This window comes from Taudactylus pleione, unplaced genomic scaffold (genome assembly GCF_031769625.1).
Source record: "Taudactylus pleione unplaced genomic scaffold, aTauple2 ptg000332l, whole genome shotgun sequence".
NCBI classification, from domain to species: domain Eukaryota; kingdom Metazoa; phylum Chordata; class Amphibia; order Anura; family Myobatrachidae; genus Taudactylus; species Taudactylus pleione.
The window spans coordinates 2,578,903-2,606,024 of NW_028284733.1; the positions used below are offsets into that span (position 1 = coordinate 2,578,903).

Genomic DNA, 27,122 nt, shown 5'->3' on the forward strand with positions numbered 1-27,122 from the left:
TTATCACCAAAATGAGTGATAAATTTCACTTTGTATGATAAAGGGTGCTCCAGCCAATAAGCTCCCAACTGTCAACTGTTAGAAAAATGGCAAATGGGAGCTGATTGGCTGGAGCACAATTTATCTTACACAGTGACATTTTTCACTTGTTTTGGTGATAAAACTTGTTAGTAAATGTGGGCCTTTATTCCATACCTGACTAGCCCCTCTATCTCCCTTGACATACATCTCAATTACACTCCTCAGTGCCTGTGTCTCCATGCATAGGAATTTTATCAAACCACCTAGTTTCTTACATTCTAAATCCTCACCGACTGCAAAAAAGAGATCCAGTCTGGGAACATAAAACCTTGTGGTTCTGACACCATTGGCTAATGTTGATTTGATATTTTGGGGGGGGACGCTGCAACTTTTTAGACTAAAGATAATATTTGCATATACTTGCATAGCAAATAAAAACAGCCTACATAAATTTCCATGGATCTGTACAATCAATGCTTTACCCAAGATATCTATTAATTAGGGGTGAGCGGGTTCGGATTTCTGAAATCCGAACCCCCCCGAGCCCCCGCGATCCGAGGCCGATCCTAGTCAAGCTCGACTTTTCCCGCCTGACTCGGATCTGAAATCAAGGCAAAACGTCATCATCCTGCCTTCCGGGTCTCGCGGCTTTTGGATCCTATATAAGGTACCCGCGTCGGCACCATTTTCTCACTCGGCTGTGGAAAGTGAAGAGGGAGGGTGGGAGTTAGGGCTGGCTGGGCTGTGTAGTGTAGTGTAGTGCAGTGTAGTGTTGTGCTGCGCTGTGCTGCTGTTGTCCATAGGGGCTGTGTCCACTACTTCAAAGTCCATAGGGGATGGCTGGACTGTGTTGTGCAGTCAGTTGTCCATAGGGGCTGTGTCCACTCCAAAGTCCTGTGCAGTGTCTCAGTCCTAAAGGGGTGCTGTAGTGTTGTCCAGGGGGTGCTCTGTCCATCAGGGGTGCTCCCCCCAAGTGCAAAAAAAAATATTTTTTCTGTGTTTGTGAATTGTGTGCACTGTGGCTGCATGTGCATCAACAAAGGAGCAGCGGCAAGCGTGCGCCTGTGTCCCATAAGTAAAAGGCCGGCTGGCTTGTCCGTTAAAGGGTGCTGTAACCCCCAAAGGGCACTCCAAACAAAATAAAAATATATATTTTTTTGTGTTTGTGAATTGTGTGCGCAGTAGCCGCACGTGCATCAACAAAGTAGTGCCAAGCGTGCGCCTGTGTCCCATAAATAAAGGGCCGGCTGGATTGACCGCTAAAGGGTGCTGTAACCCCCAAAGGGCACTCCAAACAAAATAAAAAAATATTTTCTGTGTTTGTGAATTGTGTGGGCTGTAGCTGCACGTGCATCAACAAAGGAGCAGCGCCAAGCGTGCGCCTGTGTCCCATAAATAAAGGGCCGGCTGGCTCATTTCTTAAAGGGTGGTGTAACCCACAAAGTGCACTATGCTCCAGCAAAAATAAAAAAATATTTTCTGTGTTTGTGTGCGCCTTAGCCGCACGTATATATCAATATAACAGAAATGGAGGACCAAACTTTCTCCGATGAAAATAAAATAGGGAAAGATCAAGAACCACTTCCTCCTAGTGCTGTTGCTGCTGCTGGGAGTTGTTCATCATCCCAGAGAGGAAGTAGGAACACCACTACTTTTACTAAACAATTGACCCTCCAACAGTCCCTAGCGATGAGGATGAAGTACGACAGCAGTCATCCTGAAGCAGAACGTATAACTGAGGCCTTGACTGCTATGTTGGTGTTAGACGTGCGTCCGGTATCCACCATTACTGCAGTGGGATTTAGACAATTGATGGAGGTAGTGTGTCCCCGGTTCCAAATCCCATCTAGATTCCACCTGCATCCTCAAAGCAGCAGCGACAAGCGTGCGTCTGTCTGTTAAAGGGTGGTGTAACCCTCAAAGTGTGCTCCACAAACAATAAAAAAATTCTTTTTTTTTTCTGTCTTTGTGAATTGTGTGCACTGTAGCTGCACGTGCATCAACAAAGGAGCAGCGCCAAGCATGCGTCTGTGTCCCATAAGTCTGTTAAAGGGTGGTGTAACCCCCAAAGTGCTCCAAAAAATAAAAAACATTTTTTTTCTGTTTGTGACTTGTGTGCGATGTAGCCGCACGTGCATCAACACAGTAGCAGCGCCAAGCGTGCGCCTGTGTCAAAAGTCAAGGGCCGGTTTGGGCATCTGGTCCGGACTGAAGGACGTGCCAACAATTTCTGACAAGTCTACTGTCACTGCATATGATACTGTCCTTAAAGCAGCAGCGACAAGCGTGCTTCTGTCTGTTAAAGGGTGGTGTAACCCCCAAAGTGCGCTCCAAAAAAATAAAATAATCTTCTTTTTTTCTGTGTTTGTGTGTGAGATATATACGCAGTAGCCGCACCTGCATCCTCAAAGCAGCAGCGACAAGCGTGCATCTGTCTGTTAAAGGGTGGTGTAACCCTCACAGTATGCTCCACAAAAAATAAAAAATTCTTTTTTTTTTTCTGTCTTTGTGAAATGTGTGGGCTGTAGCCGCACCTGCATCCTCAAAGCAGCAGCGAAAAGCATGCGTTTGTCTGTTAAAGGATTACATCGGTGACAGCATCCAAGTAGGCATGTCAGACAGTCCATACCTGTACTGGCAGGAAAAAGAGGCTATTTGGATGCCCCTGTACAAACTGGCTCTATTTTACCTGAGTTGCCCCCCCTCCAGTGTGTACTCCGAAAGAGTGTTTAGTGCAGCCAGGAACCTTGTCAGCAAAGGGCGTAGGAGGTTGCTTCCACACAATGTGGAGAAGATGATGTTCATAAAATGAATTATCAACTCTTCCAGGGAGACCAGCCTCCAGAACGTACAGAGGGACCTGTGGTTCCAGCGGGGACGAATTAATACTCTGTGAGGATGAGGATGTACACAACACTGAAGAGGGTGACGAATCGGTGGATGAGGAGGATGAGGACGACATCTTGCCTCCGTAGAACCAGTTTGTGCAGGGACAGATTAATTGCCAGCTTGTTTTGTGGGGGCCCAAACGAACCAATCATTTCAGCCACAGTCGTGTGGCAGACCCTGGCACTGAAATGATTGGTTTGTTAAAGTGTGCATGTCCTGTTTATACAACATAAGGGTGGGTGGGAGGGCCCAAGGACAATTCCATCTTGCACCTCTTTTTTTTCTTTGCATTAAGTAGTGTTTGGGGCCTAGTTTTTTAAACTGCCATCCTGTCTGCCACTGCAGTGTCTCTCCTAGATGGACCACGTGTTTGTGCCGCCCACTCGTGTTGCTTAGCATAGTCATCCAGCTACCTCGGTGCAACCTTTTGGACATAAAAACACTATTGTGAGGTGTGAGGTGTTTATAATAGACTGGAAATGAGTGGAAATTATGGTTATTGAGGTTAATAATAGCATAGGAGCAGAAAAACCCACAAATTCTGTGATTTTAGCTGTTTTTATGCTTTTTTTCAAAAAAATACAGATCCAAAACACAAAACCCAGAACCCAAAACACGGAAGGGTGGTTTTGGCAAAACAAATCCAGATCCAAAACACGAAGAAAGATCCAGATTCAAAACCAAAACACAAAACACGAAAAGTGGCTGGTGCACACCCCTACTATTAATATAACATTTAGTTTTAGCCTTTTTTATCAGTGGGTTTGCAATGTTAAATAACTAAAAGGGGGGGAGTTAACCCCCTATTGTTCCTTGGCACACTGAATTGTACTTGCAACAATATATGAAGACTATACGGTAATAGAAATTCAGAGATATTAGTTGTACGCATTTGCAAATACATAGGAAGATGCTAGGCCTCGTCACGGTTTCTCTGTCACTAGCAGTCCCTAACACTAAGGGGTTCACGTCCAGGGCGCAGAGCTCAGGACCCCCCAGGACCGTCCAGCCCAGGACCCCCCCAGGACATCACACAAAAATTGGAAAAAGGGTGACAGTGCAGTGTAAAGTATAAATGTGTGCGAGTAGATAATAAGTGTTGAAAAAGGGGTTAAAATATATGTGAAAAAATTACATGAATAAAAAACAAACATAACAGGTGATGTGAAAAGTAACTATGTGTAAGTGGTGATGACCTGAGGAGGTCCAGCCAGAGTAGCCTCGGGGGCCCTACGCCCAAATGCTCACCCCAAATGTAATATATATACCAATTATAAGGCCTTATGATAAAGGCACATATATATTTTCTCAAATTTAAGGCTTTGTGATAAAGGCACATAAGTAAATGCATCCAAATTGAGAGCCAGCTTATCTAGGAGTCATCCCTGGGAACTCCAACTAGCACTACTAGAACCAGCATGTACTGCTAATGCTGGCTCATTCATGCATCTCATGACAACAAACATAAAATTGCAGCTGCTCAATCAAGACTGCAATACTTTTAAGGTGCATGAAAGGGAGGGGCCATACTAAGTTGAAAGGGGGGGTGGTTAACCCCCTATTGTTCCTCAGCACACTGAATTACACTTGCAACAATATATGAAGACTGTATGGTAATAGAAATTCAGAGATATTAGTTGCATGCATTTGCAAATACATGGGAAGCTGCTAGGACACGTTACGGCTTCTCTGTCACTAGCAGTCCCTAACACTAAGGGGTTCACGTCCGGGGCGCAGTGCACCCCAAAAAATGTCCAGCCCAGGCCCCCCCAGGGGGTTAACCCTACCCATTTTTCTACTTGGTATGACCCCTCCCTTTCATGCACCTGAAAAGTACTGCCATCTTGATTGAGCAGCTGCCATTTTTTGAGTGTTAAATAACTGTCTGGTTCCTCTGCAGGATTGCAATGACTTTGAGCTTAGTAACTACACAAAGAAAATGTGCTTTAGTAAATTTAGCTGGTATTCTGATAAAAAACACATTTTACAATAGATATGATGAGTAGACTGCACAAGTGAAATAAACAATAAAGATAAGTAGAAGGAGGATGAGTTAATTCTACAATATCTTGATGTACAGTACTTTAAATTAGAAATTGATGACATTTTTAGGGATGTGTGTGCCTTAATGATAAGCAGAGTACTGTATACACCAGCGGTTAATTGTGTAGGCAATGACTAGTCAGGTATCTTAACCAGGCTATGTAGTTTACTGATATAAAGTGAATTTACAGCAGTACTTACTGTAGTATATATTCAGCAATGATTTAGAGCCTGTAGCAGAACAGGGGTGCAGGAAGCTCACCAGCCAGTGACTTTCCCCTCTGAGGGTAACAGTGCAGGTTCTGGGATGTGGGATGCAGCAGGGTAATGTCGCAGGCCTCTGGAGCAAAGAGGATGACCGCCGTTCTCCATATTGTCGCTCATACACAGTGGCAAGATGGTGCATTTCAAGTACAGATACGCTACTGGTGGCCATCTTGGTATTGGTTGGGTAGGACTGCGCTCTGCTGTGTGGGCAGATGTGATATGTTAGTGGGCTGAAAGGTGTGCTATATGAGTGAGTGGGGTGCTGCACTTCCTGATCGCAGGCGTACCGGGTCCTGCATAAAATTGCATAGAGACGGTGTGGTACGGAAGGTGCGCTTGCCCTGTGGGTGCAATGATGATGGGGGAGTGTTGGACTGTGTATGTGGTTGCTAGTGTGTGTGGTGTGAATGAGTGGGGAGGGGTGGACCAATGGAATGACAGAGGCGGACACAAGGTGGGAGTAAATGGTTTTATTGGAGTAGTCACAGTGCTTCTCCTATATAGTCCTGGGCAACAAGGTGGGTGTGGTGGCGGGTGAGAGAGGTGGGTGGGGGAGACTGGGGAGGTGGGTCGACCCTTTCATGGGGCTCCTTTCCATGCCATTCAATAGACCGGTACATTACCCCTGCTGGACACTAAGGTCGAGAGTCTTGGGAGTCTCGGTGCGTGAGGGAGGGAGAGCGAGAGGGGTATGGTGTGGTGGGTGGGTGTAGTACACCTGGCGGCATCCCATGTATGAATGAAAAGTCTCGAAGTCTTATACCTACCGGTAGGTAAGGCCCGAGGTCGGTAGGCCGTAGGGGTGTTGCGTTGCTGCAGTTCCTTGTTGACTGATTGAAGCTGCTGCGGTGGTAAAGATGAGTTGCTGTTGTTCAAGAGGATCTTCTATTTTGCAGCGGTCAGTGACCGGGTGGTGCTGGTGGTTGTGAATGCAGCAGTGAGGCTGAGTTGCTTGTGGGAGCTGCCACTGGTGCCGGGTCACTGGGGTGGGTCCCCCTGTGAGAGCCATGGGTGCGGTCTGGGTCACCCTTCTGACAGGTAGATGGACTGCCCGGGACGGGCTTGATGTGTGAAGAATGCAGAACCCCTGCTAAAATGCGTTGGAGACCCCATACGCCCACATTCCACATTCCAGACCCACGGCTTACTCCCACCGAAGCTCTTCATCCCCACGGGGACCTCCAGTTGGCCTCAGCTGTCCCATTTGCATTGCCCCCACACTTGCTGCTGCAAGCGCCGCCACCCTTACCATACAGACCACAGATCGTCACACATCAATTCCGTCCCAGGCAGTCCATCTACCTGCCTGAAGGGTGACCCACACTGCACCCCCCGGCTCTCACAGGGGGACTCACTCCCCACCTCAGTGACCCGGCACCAGTGACAGCTCCCACAAGCAACTCAGCCCCACTGCTGCATTCACAACCACCCACACCACCCTGTCGCTGACCACTGCAAAATAGAAGATCCTCTTGAACAACAGCTACTCATCTTTACCACCGCAGCAGCTTCAATCAGTCAAAAAGGAACTGCAGCAATGCAACACCCCTATGGCCTACCAACCTCAGGCCTTACCTACCGGTAGGTATAAGACTTTGTGACTTTTTTATTTATACGTGGGATGCCGCCAGGTGTACTACACCCACCACACCATACCCCTCTCGCTCTCCCCCCCTCTCCCAAGACTGTCGACCATAGTGTCCAGCAGGGGCAACGTGGCGGTCTATTGAACGGCACGGAAAGGAGCCCCCTGAAAGGGTTGACCCACCTTCCCAGTCTCTCCCTCCCACCTCTCTCACCCACCACCACACCCACCTAGTTGCCCGGGACTATATAGGAGAAACACTGTGACTACTCCAATAAAACCAATTACTCCCACCTTGTGTCCGCCTTTGTCATTCCATTGGTCCACCCCTCCCCACTCATTCACACCATACACACTAGCAACCACATACACAGTCCAATACTCCCCCATCATCATTGCACCTACATCGCACCTTCCTTACCCCACCGTCTCTGTTGGCCATTTTGGTTGAGAACAAAGCTTCCCTGGAGAGCCATTTTGTTGGAGACTAAGCACTACTAACACTTATAAACCATTTTACATGTTTACAAAATTAATTTTTGCGTTCTGATATCCATAACACTTTTCTTCTGTTCTGTAGATGCTCCTACTAAAGTTCACATTATTCAGACTGAAGCAAAATATGGAGTCACTGAATTGAAGTGTGATTTCCTAAGCAGCAGACCTAATGTGACTCACTACAGCTGGATGAAGGACAAAGCTGTGTTAGCAAATGAAATAGGACAGACTCTTTTGGTAAAGAAAACTGGGGAGAATTATGGAAACTACTCTTGTATCGCACATAACAAAGCTGGGAGATCCTCCTCTGATGAGGTCGATATTGGAGGTCAGTATTAATTGATCCAGGTCTATAGTGAGAGAGTCTGTTGCTCTCTCTCTTATTGTAGACAATTAATTTATACATTATCCACCCTGCAGTGGACATTTATCAGCAAGGAACTCGTACTCTATCTTACTCCTCCTATAGGCCATTGCCATTGCAAAAGACTTCATGTCCACAATACTTACATTACTGAATAACATGGTTTAAATCACATTACTAACATGTTGGCATTGTCCTGTGGATATTACCCTATCGACAGCATATGTGTCAAACAATTTAGCTACATCTTTTTAAGTACATTGTTTGCTGTGCAGAAAAGTGCTGTATTATTATATATTATGTGGAAAAGGAAATCATTATTACACCAGCTGGTGAAGATCGAGTCTCATTCTAGAATGTGAATGGAACTCAGTTTGCGCTTCAATGAAGAACAGATTCAATGGTTCATGAAACTATAGATGTTTACAGTGTGACTGAAGGAGCTCACACTCTGGGAGGCCCAGTCAGAGTGCACTTAACTTTCATCAACTTTTGAGGCCTGAAACTACGCCAAAAGCTACAAGCTGACTGTCAGCATGCCATAAGTCATAGCTCATACGTTAAGAGGACTGACCAGTACACTAAGCCTGCTTTGCTACTCTTGTTTCTATTGAGTATGCAGCTCCTGGCCTAAATTTCTATTTGGCTCCACACACTTCATTAAGATCTCCTAAGTCTAAACAACGGCCCTGCACTAACCAAACGTGTCCTTGCCTTGGCTTAGTTGGCTGAGACCATTTTTAGTTCTGATAATCTTGCACAAAAGTGAAGGAATCAATGAACAGACTAACACAGATGGTGTATTTAGCCAAGTGGATAATGTACATAGCTGTAGTGAGCATGTCACTTCTGTGTATAAGGCGTCCATTAGTTTTTAGCCAATAAGAATAACCCTTAAATTTAACTAAAGAGAAATGAAGACACTGACAACAATAGCTTTGGAAAAAAAAGTCACAGTTTTTATTGATTGACCGAATTCTCCCACCAGCTGCCTCTCACCAGCTGCCTCTCACCAGCTGCCTTTCCTTTTCTATAAGCTGTCCCTTCTCTGTTTACTCATGCACACAATGCTTCTTCTCTTCTTGCAGGAAAGTGCAATGCTGTGCAGCAGAATTACCCCCAAAATCAGGGATATTATCTATATAAAAATAACACAATATGTAAAAATGTCTAATGTAACCTTTGCTATGCAACCAATACAAATTTATTAAAACCACAAACATGAACTTACCACAAGACGTGTGCACAAATATAAAAGTTATTACCACAAAGTTGGCACAACCTAATAATAGAAGTTCACATGTATAAGTAAAGAATTACCTCCCAATTTGTGATGGACTGGGTAGTCTGTAGTCTGGATCGGGACCCTTGGACTGAACGGAGGTGCAGATGAAACTAAGAAGCTTAATGTAACTTTTGCACATGAGTATAACCAGAAGTACAGGTACACTAATGACAGTGTAGGAACCACAGACTTGTGATATGCAGGGTACTGAACTGGAGTAGATAGACTAGGTCCATTGTGCGACCCCTTGCCTAGTGACCTGTGAAGGCCAGCAAGACCCTTTCACTCCAGAGAAAAAGGTGACCTCCAGCACTCAGAACAATATAATACTGGTATATAGTAGAGATGTGCGTCGACCCTCGTGTTTTGGTTTTGGATCTGAATCTCCCCTGGTTTTGGATCTGAATCTGGTTTTGGATTTTTTTCCTTGGTGTTTGTTTATCGGTTTTTGTTTTGGATATAGATTTTTTCTTAAAAAAATCATAAAAACAGCTAAAATCACATAAAATTGGCCTGTTTTTGTTCCTACAGTATTATTGACCCCAATAACATTTATTTCCAGTAATTTCCAATCAATTTTGACCACCTTATAATATTATTTTTTTCATCTAGTTAAGGCCAAAAGTTTGCATCCAGCTAGCTGGCTGACTAAGCTAAGCAACACAGTGGGCGGCACTAACATGTGGCAGTTCAGCTTCCAATTTCCAACATGGATACAATGTGTTATACAGTTTGGGTTAGATACACCAATAGTGCACTTACTGTGACAGCAGTGTCGGCAGAGGGGTTGCTAATGGTGTCCTCAGTAAATGGAATGGCAGTGCTGCGGTGTTGGCAGTGTCCTCAGTGCAGGGTACCGGTGGTGTCAGCAGAGCAGGGGGTGCCAGCGGTGTCTTCAGTGCAGATTTGCTGGCTGTGTCGGCAGTGCAGGGGTTGCTGATGGTGTCCTCAGTAAATGGAATGGCAGTGCTGCGGTGCTGGCAGTGTCCTCAGCGAAGGGTACCGGCGATGTTGGCAGTGCCAGTGGTGTCTTCAGTTCTTGTTTGCTGTCTGTGTTGGCAGTGCGGGGGTTGCTGATGGTATCCTCAGTAAATGGGATGGAAATGATGCAGTGCTGGCAGTGTCCTCAGTTAAGGGTACCGGCGGTGTCGAAAATGTGTGGGGATGCCAGCAGTGTCGGCAGTGCAGTTTTGCTGACTGTATCGGCAACTGTGGGGTTTGCTGATGGTGTCCTCAGTTCATGGGATGGCAGTGCTGCGGTGCTGGCAGTGTCCTCAGTGCAGGGTACTGGCGGTGTCAGCAGAGCGGGGGTGCCAGTGGTGTCAGCAGTGCAGGGGTGTTCTCAATGCAGGGTGCCAGTGGTGTCAGCAGCATGGGGGAGCCAGTGGCATCAGCAGCGGGGCTGCCGGTGGTGTCAGCAGTTTGGGTGCTGACAGGTGGTGTGTCGGCTGTGGGGGTGCCGACAGCGGGGGGTGCCGGCAGCAGGTGCGTCAGCAGTGAGGTTGCCAGCTGCGGGAACCTGCGCCATCTTCTTTTAGTTGTTTTTTCCCTGCATTCAATAGGCTTAATGCTGATTGGCTAAGAGCCGTGACAGATGGCTCTTTCAGACAATCAGCACTTTGCCCATTGAAGACAAAGGGATTTTCAAAAATGGCCACTCAAGGCAAAACCTCGAGATCCGAAAGCAGGTCGCGAGGTTTTGCCTCGGGAGAGGGATCCATGGCAGGCAGAGAGTTCTGAGCTTTGCTCGGCTCGCCCCGGATCCCCAAAATTCGGGTGGGTTCGGTTCTCTGTGAACCGAACCCACTCATCCCTAATATGTTGGAACTCAGAACTCAGGACAGGAATCAGAGTATTATGTAGGAAGAGTACAAATTAAGGAAGATGTAACTCTGGTACTGCTCTGATGCAATACCTGGAACTAGAACCAGTTAGGAACTCAGAAATTGAGAGTCAGGATAAATATTACAGCTTACTGGACACCTCATTGTACAGACCTTATACTGCAGACTGAACCCTAGCCCTGGAACCAGCACTCTTCTCTGAACCAGCCCAAGACAATAGCACACAGTACAGGGAAACCAATACAAGGTCAGCACAATAGTATAACATGGACAACCACCAAGCACAGAGTAAAACAGCATAGGTAACTTGCATGCACTGTCCCAGTGGTGTGATGGAATGAAGACCACGGCTGTACTCACTAGCTCTGCACTGAGGTGTAGTAACTTGGTATGCAGCGTGGAAGCTGTCATGCAGGCAGGTGACAATACACAGCGGCAGATGGAAGGCAGTATACTGTACTTGCTGGCTGAGACAAAGTGGTTGGAGCAGGTCTGTATGCAGCACTGACAGGTAATGGAACGGTATGCAGTCGGGAAGCCGGCGGACCAAATCCTGACAGCCTGCTTCCCGACTGTCCTATCCCGGCAAGGGTCTAAAGACAGGCATCGATATGCCGATGCCTGTCATTAGACATATGCCGGGAGCCGATCGAAGGGATGGTTAGGTTTAGGCTAGGGGAAGGGGGGGTTAGCGTTAGGCACCCCCGGGGAGGACTTAGTGTTAGGTACCCCCCCGGGGGACTTAGGTTTAGACAGCTAAGGGGGGGTTAGGTTTAGGCACTTAGAGGGGGGATTAGGATTAGGCACTGGGGGGAAGGCTAGGGTTAGGCACCCCTAAGGGAGGGTTCGTGGGTACAAATAGATTAGTATATACTTACCTTTGACGATCGGGATTTCCTCTTCTGCCGGGATGCCGCTGTCGGGATTCCAACCACCAGGTATGGGTCAGGCGGTAAATCAAACAGATTCCAATGGAACACAGTGGCAGATGGTAAATAGTGAGAATTCACGAAGTTGCAGATAGAGGGGCCTATTCAGTGGCAAACGCAGGATTTCTAGAGCGGGGTTTCCAAATGCTTGATTTTAGAGTGAGTGTGGCCAGTCCATGAAGAGGGTAGAATTAGCACTTAACCAGCTTTTGTGTGTCATAATTCCAGCATATAGAGGACCAGCAATCACAGTAAGCCATTAAATACGGCAGTAGGGCCATCCTGCCTGAGCGAATCTTTTTATTTTAGATGTGGGCATCATTCCAGAGTATTGGAGAAAGTCCAGGAGTCTGGGGGAGCAGCAGAATAACCTAGTACTGACCTGGACCTATATGTACATATTGGGCTCTATAGCAGTGCATCCCTAACAGTGAATGTTTTCCAGATCTCCTAGTTGGTGCACAGGTTATTACTGACTGATACATGTTAAAAGATTCATACGTGCTGCCAATCATTTGTGATACTGAGAAGAACATTCAGCACTAGTAAAATTCTATTACATTACTATTTTTATTGTGGGCTGTGGAGGGGGGTTTCCAGGCAGACAGAAACCCCCCCTGCGTTTGCCTATGCTATTCATCATCGAAGGCCATATGGCTTCCGATGATGAAGTTTTGAACTTGCTGTGAGGGATACTTAAGTATCCAATTTGAAGCAGGGGAAATGTGACACCGGAGCAATTCTTCATTGCTCTGGTGAGGGGACAGCTGCTCCGATAAGAAATTGTCCCCGTAGTTAGTACTGCTTCTGTAGCTGCGTTACTTACCTGCTCCCTGTCGTCCCGGCTATGCATCCGAGACCTTGGTTCACGGATGCACAAAGCAACCAGGGAGGTAGTGAGTAGGTGATAGAGGGATCCACTCAGATCCCTCGTCGCATCCTCAGGACTCCTTCCCATAGGAAGATGGCCCTTGTTTTTGGAAGCAAACTCTGACAACTCTCAGTTTTTGGAGTTTACTGAACACCGGTAACCTAAATATGCGGAAATGTATCATATGATGAATAGGCCCCTAGCAGGGGCATATCTATAATGGGTGCAAGGTGTGTGGGGCACATGGGCCCCTGGGTCCAGGGGGGCCCCACACCACACACCCTGCACCCATAGTATACTAACCTTTCCAGAGTCCCATGTTGGCGTGGGGGGCCGATGCTGTAAAAATGGCCACCGCGTCCATTTTCCCATCATTTGCGCATGCGCAGTACATGGAAAATGGCTGCCGCGGCCATTTTTCCTGGTGACTTGCACATGTGCTATAGACTCCGGGCACACTCTAGTGCCCAGAGTCTAAGTGCGGTGCTGGCCGCGCATAGCTCAGTGCGCTGCTGGCTGCCAGAGGGAGAGGAGGGGGTCCGTGTCGAAGGCTGCTGAGACTGTTGAAACGCCCCTAGCCCCTAGTCACAGTGTTATGCAGCTATGTTTTGGAATGTTTTTTGTATAGGCCTGCATACAGTAATAAAGAGCTCATCAGAAATGCTAAGACCCAGATTTGTGACTCAGGGCCTCATTCAGAGGCGGTCGGAGGATGCAAGCGGTCGCTCAGAAACTGGGCGGCCACTTGCATCCTGACCACCCGTCTCTGTTGCGGTCGTTAGGCTGTGGGTTAACACCCACAGCTCTAACGACCGCTCGGGTGATGGTCGCGATGGTCAGAGACCATCGCGACCATCGGGGCTTACAACGAGACCCTAGGGTAGGGTCTCACTTGTCGTAAGCCCCGGAGAGCTTCTGGCTCACTCTCCACTGACATCACTAGTGATGTCAGTGGGGCCACCCCCAAATGGCAGGCGTTCCCATGGGAACGCCTCCATTTGGGCTGCCACCCCTCCGGCACACCTTCCAAATGGGGCGAGCTGTCAATCAACATCGACAGCTCGCCCCCTTTGGAAATAGACCCGCTACGTCCGGCGCTGTCGGTCGTAGCGGGTCTCACGCATGCGCACGAGGGAGCCGGCTCCCTCGTGCGCATGCACACTGGCAAAACATCGAGGTGGACGTGCGGTCGTAGACCGTACGGCCGCCTCTGAATAAGGTCCTCAATGTAGTTACAGTACAATAAACATTATATGCTATTATTGTCAAATCTTCAATATCTCAAACATTAATAGCCGCTTTAATGAAAACTTTCCTGACAAAAAAAATATTGCAGTATTGGCAAACTTTTCAGTGCTTCTAAATGTTTGGCCAGAGGGCCTGATTCAGCAGGGCAGGAAAGCGCACTGCTGATCGCAGATTCTCGATTATCGGGAATCTGCGCGTGCGCATGACCCATACTTCAATTGTGCAGAATGGGTCTTGTAAAGACACATGCAAGCCCTTGAATGCCTCTGTCTGATTGACAGGCAGAGGCATTTAAGGGGCGGTGCGGGTGCGTCTATTTTCCGGAAGTGGCCAGCCCAGGGACTGCGTGAACGTACGCAGGCTGATGGGCTTGCAAGCTGGCCTGCCTGAGTAAGCTGAGGCTTACTCAGCTGGCCAGCTACCCGGCGCCGTCCACCATCGCGACCAAAGATGGTCGCAATGGTGATCCCAGGCTATGGTCTTCGTCGCGGTGCTGAGATCACAAATGCAGCAGGGGGTGTTATACATCTCCTGCTGCATTTGCATTATTGCAAGAATCACAATTGCAAAGCTGCCTGCGTGCAGCTTTGCAATTGCGATCCTTTGCTGAATCACTCACAGAGTATGTAATGGAAATGTGATTGGCGATGAGTTTCCACTGAGAGCAGTTATGTGTTTAACCACTTAACTGACACATTTTCTTTCCAAAAGCTGCTCTGAAATAGTTATTTTTTTTTTTTAGATTGAAATAGGTCAAGAATGTGTATTTAAAATTTATCCAACGCGATTTTATTTTTAAGACTGTGGGCCTGATTCAGAAATGCTCGCAAGCGCTATGCACTCGCAAGCGGGTCGATGGTTGTGCATTGCGCACACACGGCGTGCGCAATGCGCGTGCGCAAGCCCCATAGCAAGTGAAGTTGATCGACAGCTCCTCCCATTTTGTAGGCGGGGTGGGGAGTGGCTGGACAAACGGAGGCGTTCCTGAAGGAATGCCTACCATTTGTGGGCGGCTCTACTGACATCATCAGTGACGTCAGTAGTGAGCTTCCGGCTCTATTAGAGCCGGAAGCTCACTGGGGCTTGCGGCAGACGAGACCCTACCACAAGGGTCTCGTCGCAAGCCCGATGGTTGTGATGGCCGCGACCATCACCTGGCCTCTCGCAAAAGCAGTGGGTGGTCACCCACAGCTTAGCGAGCGGCCAGGAGGCCGGCTTAAAAAAAAAGTGTCCGCCCTCATTCAGAGCGAGTGCTCGCTTTTTGTGAGCGGCTCTGAATGAGGTCCAGTATACCATAAAAATAGCAATTTTGTATGGTATACTGTAGTGATAGCCATCAATAAATGTACCATCAATGACTGATGGTTTTGAGCCATCATTAGAAAACCATTGATGATGTAGCCATTGACAGTTGGGTTTTGCGCATCTGGTGCTGCCATTGATGGGGCGGCATCAGTGCTGCCATCAGGCACATGCCATCGATGGTTATACACCAGTATACACCGTATTAACTTTCTTCAAAAAAACAAAATTTGTTTTTTTCCCCAATATGTCAAATCAATAAGAATTGATACTATCATGGGCAGCTGGGGTGCTGTTATATATGTCCTATGGAAGGCCATTGGTGGGTTGTCCATTGATGGTTACCATTAATGGGTCCATCAGTGATTACCATCGATGACAAAAAAACATCTATGGTGACTCAGTGATGGTTTGCACCACTCGATGGCTATGGCTGTTGTGGGCACGGCAAACCAATCAAAATTGCAGGGGGGGGCTTAGCGGTTACCAGAGGTGAGGTTAAGCCCCATTCTGGAAAGAAAAACCTTCAGGGGCGGCATGTCTTATACCCGAGGCTTACTTAGCCTACCCCATATTTTGTCATGTTTCTAGCATTGCTGCAACTTATCTTAAAATACCTCCTTCCAATTAGAACAAACCTTTTAGTATCACATTTGAAACTTGTACTTCACCATTTAATCTCTGCTTATATTTCACACAGGGAAGGATGAAGAACCAATGCAAACAGATATTTTTGTTTATGTAATATCTGGAATAATCTGTTTTTTTCTGTCTGTACTCATAATCTACTTCTGTTGGAGGTAAATATTCTTAATAATATTTTAATACAATATTTAAAAATTAACATAGATTTCCAGGACAAAATGTGAAATGAATGTGACAGAGGTCCTGGAAATGACAGGTTGAAGGGTGACAGTAGTACCTCTGTGGTGTATGGTCTGCTGGAACATTCATGAAGGGATTAAAATTTTTGCTGCCTATTTTCTCTTACCCTGCTCCACTATCCTGTATACTGTACTGTATACTGTGCCCTGATATCATATGACGCTTGTGAAAGACTCTACTATCCTCGTACTAGAGATGTGCAGTTCGGTTTTGGCTCGGATCTTTCCATCAAGCTCGGATTTCATAAAGAGGCAAAATTTCATCATTCATGGACAATACATCATCCTACATGAATAAAATAGAAGATCCGTGCCACAACCAAACCACACATCATTACTTTGTAGTGCATCTTATTATGCATAAAATCATGAAGCAACAGTAATGTTAGTCTTTATGTGAGGTGTTTGTAATAGGTGGTTCTTTTTTTACCTTGATTATTATAATGTTTTCATTAATTGAACATTGAGCACAAGTTCCTAAACTTGGTCCTCAATGTTTTAAGGATAACCATGCTTAGGCACAGGTGACAATTGGTACCTCTGTCTTTTGATTAAATCATCTTTGCTCAAACATAGATATCCTTAAAACCTAGTGTCAGGGCTCAGCCGAGGATCGGCTCCCGCTTACCACGCCGCCGGCTTCCGCTGTCATCCTGGGTGGTCGGGCAGCTTGCGCGTCGGCGGGGGAGAAGCTGAGTATTCTCCCCGCATGCAGTGGCTTCCTGGTGGGCTGGTGTCCGGCATTGCAAGTCCGGACATGGGCGCCGCCATGACAGTCGGCCCATGTGACTGTATCCTTCTCCCTGATAGGTCCATGATCAGCTGATGCTGTGCACCTGTCTAAGGGTTCCCCTGGGTATAAAACTGTTCCACAGGTTCCAGGAAATTGCCTGAACAACGGTTGTCTCCTAGCGTGCTATAGTGAGTTCCTGGTCCAGGTTCCTAACCTTCCTTGTAGCAGCAGTGTTATCATCTCTACCTGTGTGCCTTCCGCCTCTGTAACATCCGTGCAGCAGTGTATACCATCTCCACCTGTGTGCCTCCCGTCTCTGGTGAATATCTGTGCAGCAGAGTATACCATCTCTACCTGTGTGCCTCCCGTCTCTGGTGAATATCCGTGCAGCAGTGTATACCATCTCTACCTGTGTGCCTCCCGTCTCTGGTGAATACACGTGCAGCAGTGTTACCGCCTTTACCTGTGTGCCTTTACGTCTCTGGTGAATACCCGTGCAGCAGAGTTACCATCCCCACCTGTGTGCCTTACGTCTCCAGTGAACATCCGTGCTACAACGTATACCACCTCTACCCGTGTGCCTTCTATCTCTGGTGACATCTCATGTAACCGTGAGTTGCTGCCCACTTGAAATCCTTATTGACATTTGATCCTCGTGTCAAGGTGTTTTTCTATATAGTGTTTCAAGGGACTGTTTGGTGCCTAGCAGGCATCTCCTCGCTGGGCCACGGGTGTAGTGTCTCTATCCCTGCCGGGCTTGGGTACCTGGTCAAAGGACCACGACCTGCTCACGGGGTGCAGCTAAGCCCATATCCCAATTGGGGGGGTCACTGGTGAACACCATCCTGTGGGTTAGACTCCGCACCTTTGCCCAGGTCTCGCCAACACTCAAGACCTGTGGATGAGGAGAACGTACATCCAGGCCCCTCGTCTCCGCTTCTTTCCCCAACTTAGGCCCACCACGTCCTCTTCTTCAGTCTCAGACGTGACAGTTTGTTCAGGCCCAATGGAGGCTGCAGGATCCCAAGGTACTGGGTCTCTACAAGAGTTGACCTCTCGGATGGACAACCAAGAGGCGGCTCAACAACAAGTGGCTCAGTATTTACAGGAGCTCTCGAGGCAACTGGTTTCTATACAAACCACTTTGGCCTCTATTCTTCCGGCTCCTCCGGCTGCAGCTCCCGCAACTCCTCCATCAGTTCCCCCACTGGTGGCTCCTACCCCCAAACCCCGACTCCAGTTAGCTACTCCAGAAAGGTTTGATGGTGATCCCAGGCGGAGCCGCGGATTCATTAACCAATGTGAGATCCAATTTGAGTGCTTTCCCCAGAATTTCCCCACGTCTCGGGCAAAAGTGGCATATGTTATATCCGTGTTAACAGGAGCAGCGCTAGACTGGGTCTCCCCTCTATGGGAACGGGCTGACCCCATCGTATCTACTTACGAGGAATTCGTTTTAGCATTTAAGAGAATTTTTGATGAGCCAGGCCGTTCTGCATCTGCATCTTCTGATCTTCTCCGTGTGCGTCAGGGCGCACGATCCGTAGGGCAGTATGTAGTCCAGTTTCAGACCCTGGCATCAGAATTAAAATGGAACAAGGAAGCTCTTAAGGCGTCCTTCCTTCATGGACTCTCTGAGAGGATGAAGGATGAACTTGCCTCCAGGGATTTGCCAGAATCCTTCGCTGACGTGATCTCTCTTTGTATCAAAATTGATCTTCGTCACCAGGAAAGGTGGGCTAGTAGGGGAAGAGGTGAACGTCTACCTGTCCGTCCTTCTGCTGCCAGTCCACCTATGCCCACCTCAGCTATGGAAGAGGAACCGATGCAGGTCAATAGAACTAAACTCACCCCGGCAGAGTGCAATAGATGCTTCCAAAATAAGCTGTGTATTTATTGCGCTGCACCTAACCACATTTTGAAGAATTGTCCTCTACTTGCGGGAAATGCGAGACCCTGACTGAAGTAGGGAGCATTCAGTTGGGGGTCATTCTCAAGCCATCCCAATTATCTGAAAGTCTTCTAGTAGTGTCGCTTTCCCATAAGTCCAGGACAAGAAAGGTCCATGCTTTAATTGATTCTGGAGCCGCAGGTAATTTTATTGCAGAGAAATTGATTCACACTTTGGGTGTTCCAGTTGTTCCCCTACCTAATAAATTGTTACTGTCCGGGCTAGATGGCAAAACGCTGGTGGGGCTACCCATTTCTTCGCTTTCTTATCCTGTGACTGTCCGAGTTGGATGCTTACATTAGGAAATGTTAGAATTATTTGTATTACCCGAATCCTCCTATGAGCTGGTATTAGGATTGCCCTGGTTGAAAAAACACAATCCTGTCTTCGACTGGGATGCTATGCAAATCTTGTCCTGGGGCTCACATTGTTTTCAAAACTGTTTGGCCAAGGTCATTCCAGTATGTAACCAAGCAACGGTCTCCAACCCAGCTAAGAAGTTCCTCCGTCCTGAGTCTCGAGACACCCCTCCCAGACGGGGTTACCCGAGGCTTATCAAGAGTTTGCCGACGTATTCTGTGAACAAGCCGCAGATGTACTTCCTCCGCATCGACCATGGGACTGCGCTATCGATTTACTTCCCGGGAAAAGTCCTCCACGTAGCCGTGTTTACCCGTTGTCCGTGCCAGAGACTGTGGCCACGGAAGAATACATTAAGGAAAACCTTGTTAAAGGGTTCATTCGGCCCTCTTCTTCTCCTACAGGGGCAGGTTTCTTTTTTGTAGGGAAAAAGGATGGAGGACTCCGTCCGTGCATAGACTACTGAGGCTTAAATCAGATCACCATAAAAAATCGGTACCCCTTACCTTTAATTTCTGAACTTTTTGACAAAGTCCAAGGGGCTCAAGTCTTCACCAATCTGGATCTACGTGGCGCGTATAACTTAATTCGAATTAAAGCGGGGGACGAGTGGAAGACCGCGTTCAATACCAGAGACAGGCACTTCGAGTACCTTGTAATGCCCTTCGGTCTTTGCAATGCACCAGCTATTTTTCAAGGCTATGTCAACGAGTTCTTCCGGGATATTCTTCATAAATTTGTTGTGATTTATCTCGATGACATCTTAATTTTTTCCAGAGATTTACAGAACCATCATCTTCATGTACGGGAGGTATTGTCCCGCCTTCGTGCTCATCACCTCTTTGGGAAACTATCCAAATGTGTGTTTAATCAAACGTCGGTACCTTTTCTGGGTCATATAATCTCCGGGAGGAATCTCCAGATGGATCCTGATAAACTAAAAGCAATCTCCGAGTGGCCCCTACCTACTTCTTTAAAAGGTACTCAGCGTTTCTTAGGATTCGCGAACTATTATAGGAGATTTATTCCACATTTTTCTACACTGGTAGCACCCATTACCTCCCTCACAAGGAAAGGAGCCAACCCTTCTAAATGGTCTGTTCCCGCAGTACAAGCCTTTCAAAACCTAAAAAAAGCCTTTTTCTGGAGCTCCAATTCTCTGCCAGCCGCGAATTGACAAACCGTTCATTGTGGAGGTGGACGCATCCTCTGTTGGAGTAGGGGCGGTATTATCTCAGACTGCTGAAGACGGGAAGACTCATCCCTGTGGATTTTTCTCCCGTAAATTTTCTCCTGCAGAAAGGAATTATATTATTGGCGACCAAGAGCTGTTAGCTATGCATTTAGCCCTGGAGGAATGGCGGTAGCTTCTTGAAGGGGCTAAGTTTCCTGTTACGATTATTACAGACCATAAGAATCTAATCTATCTGCAAACTGCACACCGGTTGAATGCCAGGCAGGCACGATGGTCACTTTTCTTTTCTAGGTTTGATTTAAAACTTCAGTTTCGTCCAGGTGTGTTGAACAAAAAAGCTGATGCATTATCTCGCTCCTTTATGACCAAGTTGGAGGAGGAGGAGTGTTCTCAAGTTTGTCCCATTTTAGACCCAATGGTGTTTGCTCCTACTCAAGTAGTATCTCTACCACCTGGGAAAATTTTTGTACCTCCTAATTTACGTAAAAATTTGCTGGTTTGGGCTCATGCATCCTTGTTCGCAGGTCACACTGGAATCACCAAAACCTACCAGTTCTTACTTCGATCTTACTGGTGGCCAACCATGAAGAAGGATGTCACGGAGTTTGTCCGCTCCTGTATCAAATGCGCCCAACATAAAACTACGCATAGACAGATGGTTGGTCCTCTTTGTTCCTTGTCTATCCCAGCTGCTCCATGGACCCACATCTCAATGGATTTTATTTCTGAATTACCTTGGTGCAAGGGGCATAACACGGTATGGGTGGTTGTGGATCACTTTTCTAAAATAGCTCACTTTATCCCGCTCGTTGGCCTTCCTTCTGCTCCTCAATGAGCAAAAATTTTTATTCGAGACATCTTCAGATTACACGGTCTCCCCAAGGAGATAGTCTCTGATCGAGGTGTTCCATTTACAGCCAAATTCTGGAGAGCCCTGTGTAACACCTGTGGAATTAAACTGAACTTTTCCTCAGCCTACCACCCACAGTCGAATGGTCAAACGCAAAGGGTCAATCAAGAGCTGGAGACCTTCATTAGGCTCTTTGTGTCATCTTCCCAGGATGATTGGGTGGACCTCCTACCATGGGCAGAGTTCTCTCATAATTTTAAATTCCATTCTTCCTCTAAATCCACTCCTTTTTTTACGGTTTTTGGTAAACACCCACGAGTTCCAGATTTCCAGAAGCTTCCATCTATAGATGTCCCGGCTGTGAATCAAGAGATCCAATCCTTTTCAGTTTTATGGAATAAAATTCACCTATCCCTAAAGCAATCTTCAAGGAATTACAAGAAATTTGTGGACAGAAGACGTTTGGCTGTTCCACTGTTGAGAGTTGGGGACAGGGTTTGGTTATCTTCCAAGAATATTCGCTTAAGAGTCCCGTCCATGAAACTTGCTCCACGTTTTGTTGGGCCATATCGTATCCTTAAGATAATCAGTCCAGTAACTTATAAATTTGAACTTCCTCCTCAAATGAAGATTTCTAATACTTCTCACGTTTCTCTCTTACGACACCTGGTGCTCAATCGTTTTCAGAATTGTTCTCCTAAATTGCCTCAAGTCAAGACATCACAAGGCACTGAATTTGAGGTGGAGCAGATCCTGGATTCCCAGCACAGATTCAACACCCTTCAATATCTCATCGATTGGAAGGGCTACGGCCCCGAGGAAAGGGCCTGGATCAGAGCCTCTGATGTACACGCTCCGCGACTAATCCAGAGTTTTCATAGGAGATTTCCAGGTAAGCCTGATGGGTTTTCAGTGCCCACCCTTAAAGGAGGGGGTACTGTCAGGGCTCAGCCGGGGATCGGCTCCCACTTACCGCGCCGCCAGCTTCCCCTGTCATCCTGGGTGGTCGGGCAGCTTGCGTGATGGCGGGTGAGAAGCTGAGTATTCTCCCCGCATGCAGTGGCTTCCGGGTGGGCTGGTGTCCGGTATCGCAAGTCCGGACATGGGCGCCGCCATGACAGTCAGCCCATGTGACTGTATCCTTCTCCCTGATAGGTCCGTGATCAGCTGATGCTGTGCACCTGTCTAAGGGTTCCCCTGGGTATAAAACTGTTCCACAGGTTCCAGGAAATTGCCTGAACAACGGTTGTCTCCTAGCGTGCTATAGTGAGTTCCCGGTCCAGGTTCCTAACCTTCCTTGTAGCAGCAGTGTTATCATCTCTACCTGTGTGCTTTCCGTCTCTGTAACATCCGTGCAGCAATGTATACCATCTCCACCTGTGTGCCTCCCGTCTCTGGTGAATATCTGTGCAGCAGATTATACCATCTCTACCTGTGTGCCTCCCGTCTCTGGTGAATATCCGTGCAGCAGTGTATACCATCTCTACCTGTGTGCCTCCCATCTCTGGTGAATACACGTGCAGCAGTGTTACCTCCTTTACCTGTGTGCCTTTACGTCTCTGGTGAGTACCCGTGCAGCAGAGTTACCATCCCCACCTGTGTGCCTTACGTCTCCAGTGAACATCCGTGCTACAACGTATACCACCTCTACCCATGTGCCTTCTATCTCTGGTGACATCTCAAGTAACTGTGAGTTGCTGCCCACTTGAAATCCTTATTGACATTTGATCCTCGTGTCAAGGTGTTTTTCTATATAGTGTTTCAAGGGACTGTTTGGTGCCTAGCAGGCATCTCCTCGCTGGGCCACGGGTGTAGTGTCTCTATCCCTGCAGGGCTTGGGTACCTGGTCAAAGGACCGCGACCTGCTCACAGGGTGCAGCTAAGCCCATATCCCAATTGGGGGGGGTCACTGGCGAACACCATCCTGTGGGTTAGACTCCGCATCTTTGCCCAGGTCTCGCCAACACTCAAGACCTGTGGATGAGGAGAACGTACATCCAGGCCCCTCTACTCCGCTTCTTTCCCAAACTTAGGCCCACCACGTCCTCTTCTCCAGTCTCAGACGTGACACCTAGACTGTTAAGGTCAGGGGCGTATTACGAGAGGAGGGGGCCCGTGTTCACTCCCTGTTTTAGGCCTCCTCCTCTCTCTCCCACAGCCCCATGCACTGATGGCCTCAGCAGACTCCAGGCACTAGTCTGTGCCCGGAGTCTACTGCTCATGTGCAGGTCACCATTTCCCCACGATTTCTCCTCTGCGCATGCGCAAAATGCAGGGAAAATGCCCTCGGCGGCCATTTTACAGACGTTTTGTGTAGCACCTCCCCAGCCGATGTGAGAGGTAAGTATTGAAAAGTATGGGTGCAGGGCAGGTGTTGTGGGCCCCCTAGTCCCAGGGGCCCATGTGCACCACATACCCTGCGCCCATTATGGATATGCCCCTGGTTAGGGTGCTTTGAGGATCGTGTTTGTGAACCTCTGTCATAGACAAAGAAGCCATTTAGTAACCTTAAACAATTTTTAGGAGATCACAGAAGTTTTTGTCTATTTTATATAATTAGTTTGTACTGACTGTATATGCTGTTTCCACGATACTGTCACCCCACAATCTGGCTGCTTCCACTGTATGTAGATGAACATTCACCTTAATTATGTAGATGATATACAATGTTTCATGTCTCCTTCCCATCCTACTCACAGTGTAGGGTACTAATGCATGTTGTACTTTTTTATAGAAAGAAAGTATGTCACACGTCACCAAGCAATGAGGTATGTATTTGTTAGAAACTGGATGGAGTATTGCAATATAATATAATATAATATAACAATTGTGAATTGATGAATACAACAGTAGTATGTCTCGATCAGTCACCAAATTTGATTCATTGGCAGCAAATCACTATATTCCTGTGACCATATGGGCTGCTGGCACCATCATAACTGTTAAGCTCACTCACAAGTTGTGATACAGGAGAATCCCAGCAGAAATGCCCCCATGCAGTCTATGCCTATAGTTGGTCAGTATTTTCAATAGGTAACTAAGGAAATTGTAGACTGTTCATTCTGTCCATTAGTTCTGGTGAGTGGTTCATCATTACAGTTGTGCACTATGCAAGCAGAGACTTGTAACTGTATTTCCTGCATGTAGAAGAGGTTATTCATTGAAATGCATAGCAAAGGGTACACAATGCATAGCAAAGGGTACACAATGTATTGCAAAGGGTACACAATACATAGCAAAGGATTGACAATACATGGCAAAGGGTACGTCATACTTTTTTGTATGATTATATTGCTGTTGGCTAATGCCAATCATCTTTAAAAGATCACATTTTAAATTTTATGGTACCTAAAGAGGCGTCACAAGGTGCTTTGAGACCCGGTCTAGCATCCAAAAGGTGGACTGGCCTCATGCCTGAAAGGCCATGACCCTTAATTTGTGCCGGTTTGGGGACATAACCGCGCATCACACCCCTGTCTTTGTCATGATGGGGGCTTGCCCAGAGCTCCAGGATCTGCTGGAATGCCTCAGCCTCTCCAAGCACTGTGTGGATGATGCGCACATCATCAATCATCGCCGCAGCGCTGTTCGGTGACATCATCCCAGGGGATGATACCAAATAACATAGCCGCTCTGCTATTTTGGTGTCACTCCCTCGGATGGTGTCACCAGTTGCTGCCCACACCCATCTAGTGATGACACTGAGAACCTACTTTGCTCTTTTATTTCAATTTCCCTATAGTACTTTATTTTGATATTTAAATATTTTTTAGACCACGGAGCTCCAAGAAGCCACATACACTGATCTTGTTAAAAGTGAAGTTTCTTCACCTTATGAAACTATGAAGGTAATTATACAATGAGATATGATCGTACAGGAAATATTTAATATCCATCTATGTTTGTTTTGCTGGCTGAATGGTAAACTATACCCAAGTGTAAGATGATTTATTTAAAAGGACGGTAATACATGGACATAATCACCCAAAATTAATCTAATTTTAAAATACTTGTCCATGTGCCCTCTTAGATGTTCCCCATACCTGCTATTTGCCTCCTCTTATTAACAAATTCTTACTCTTGCCAGAAAAATGTCTGTTGTGTCACTAACATCGTATATATAATTACCTGCCATGTGGGGCAGACTCTTCCTCACTCTTCAAATCTTTAAATGCTCTCTGAAAGTCTGTCTCTTAAACCTATGTATGGAGCAACTGAGAGCTTAATGGAGCTCAGGTATGGGGCATGTGGCCAATTCTGGGAAACATGACCACGAACCAAGCAAAAAAAACCCTGAAAAACCACAGTATTTTCCTTCCCACTCCTATTGCTCCTTTTTTTCTAGTTTTTTCAATGTCGGCAGTGGTGTAGCCGGCCTTACCTAGGCCCAAGCTCTCCCCACCACCATTATCCCTCCCCATCCAGTTTGGGGACATTGGTGCTATAGCTGAGGAGCGTGTGGCAGGGCACAAATATAGTCTTCCTTCTTGGTTCTAGAAACTCTTGCTATTGTTTAGTTTATAAAGTGCCAGGGCCAGATTAACAGCGGGTTGAAAGGAGCTAACGCTCCAGGCCTCCACATGAAATAGGCCCATCATCATGGCTATATGAAGAAAACCAGCTGCCCAGCGGCCACACATTCAGCCACAAGTCATAAGTATTACAACTGTATTTCAATTTGTATTCAAATATTTTTCAATTTTACATATTTAGACAGTAGGGTTTATAGTGTAGGCAGAGGAGCAGAGAGTGCATACTTGCCGACAATCAGCTCTCTACTTCCAGGAGGGAGCTGATTGTTGGCTAACAGCGGGGGCGTGTCTGGACAGTTATGACACATTGGGGTGGAGCTGGGGGTGGGGCCACACAATCTCGTCATCATGGCCCCGCCCCCTCTTCACAATGCCATTATTTTCAGCATTGTGAAGGAGGGGGCAGGGCCACGATGATGAGATTCAGCGCGAATCTTGTAACCGCCCCCCCCTGCTGTGGGGATTTCTAGTTTATTCTGGGGGGAAGTCAGGAGGATTGGTGGATGCCGGGAGGCTTGCCTGCCTTTCCGGGGGACAGGGAGTGGCACCCGATAAATCGGGAGGCTCGCGGCCAAATCGGGAGGGTAGGCAAGCCTGTGAGAGTGGAGAGCAGGTATGCTTTACCCTGGCATGGGCATTTTGGAGGTGCCTGGCATGGCCCACATCCTACAGCCCCCTCCTTACCTACCCCTGATGTGGTACTTTGGGCAGTGAGAGTGAGGACTGACAGCTGCTGTCATGCTGTGTGTGCTGTGCTAGGGAAAGAGGCTGCAGCTCTCTCCCTACATGATGTGCTGGGGTGAGCAATCAAACTCGCCCTCCCCCCCAACACCAATGCTCCCCAACATTTGTGCTGCAACATCTATGGCTTCCTCTAGACTAAAAATGACACAACAAATGTATCTTTAGATATTTTACTATCTCACATCATCATACAGTAAAAAGCCAAATGGTACAATGTTTCTCATTTTATCTTACAGCCTGTAATCACTGTCACAGGAGGGATTGGAGCAGCAAAGACCGAATATGAAAATATGAACAAATGGAATAATAAATAGAACATTTAAGTTTCGTGCAACTATACTAAGGGCATCTATTATCATTCCATTAATTTATACCCCCAGAACTTATGCACTGTCTTATAGGAATTCATAATTATACAGTAGATGTGTCCACATACATCTATCCTCCATGCGCTACAAGTCGCGCTACACATAACGCGGGAGCTCCATGTGACTTGATAGTGCCAAGTGTCTTTTGTGCAACTTTTTACCTTCAATGTGTCTGAATCACACAGTGATGCGAATAGATAGCACAAGAGGCTTCGGCAGATTAAAATGATATGCAGCATGCCTATGTTCTTTGTGTGTCTGTGGGTGTATCTGCATGCTAAACAATACGTTACAGTTACATTTTTTGTGTTTCAGCTGATACTGTAATGTAGCGTTTCACATGCGGATACACCAGCACT

At 47.0% G+C, this 27,122-nt stretch overlaps 1 protein-coding gene across 1 annotated transcript in view; it reads left to right on the forward strand.

The window, feature by feature from the left end:
• Positions 1–26,858, forward strand: part of LOC148509083 (B-cell receptor CD22-like) — a 63,195-nt gene extending 36,337 nt beyond the window's left edge. Inside the window, exons 5-9 of the mRNA XM_088443643.1 lie at positions 7,386–7,631; positions 15,847–15,946; positions 23,854–23,887; positions 24,893–24,967; positions 26,632–26,858. Coding sequence (XP_088299769.1) covers positions 7,386–7,631; positions 15,847–15,946; positions 23,854–23,887; positions 24,893–24,967; positions 26,632–26,709 — 533 coding nt within the window. The 3' untranslated portion in view covers positions 26,710–26,858. The remainder of the gene's footprint in view (positions 1–7,385; positions 7,632–15,846; positions 15,947–23,853; positions 23,888–24,892; positions 24,968–26,631) is intronic.
• The last annotated feature ends 264 nt before the right edge of the window (positions 26,859–27,122 follow it).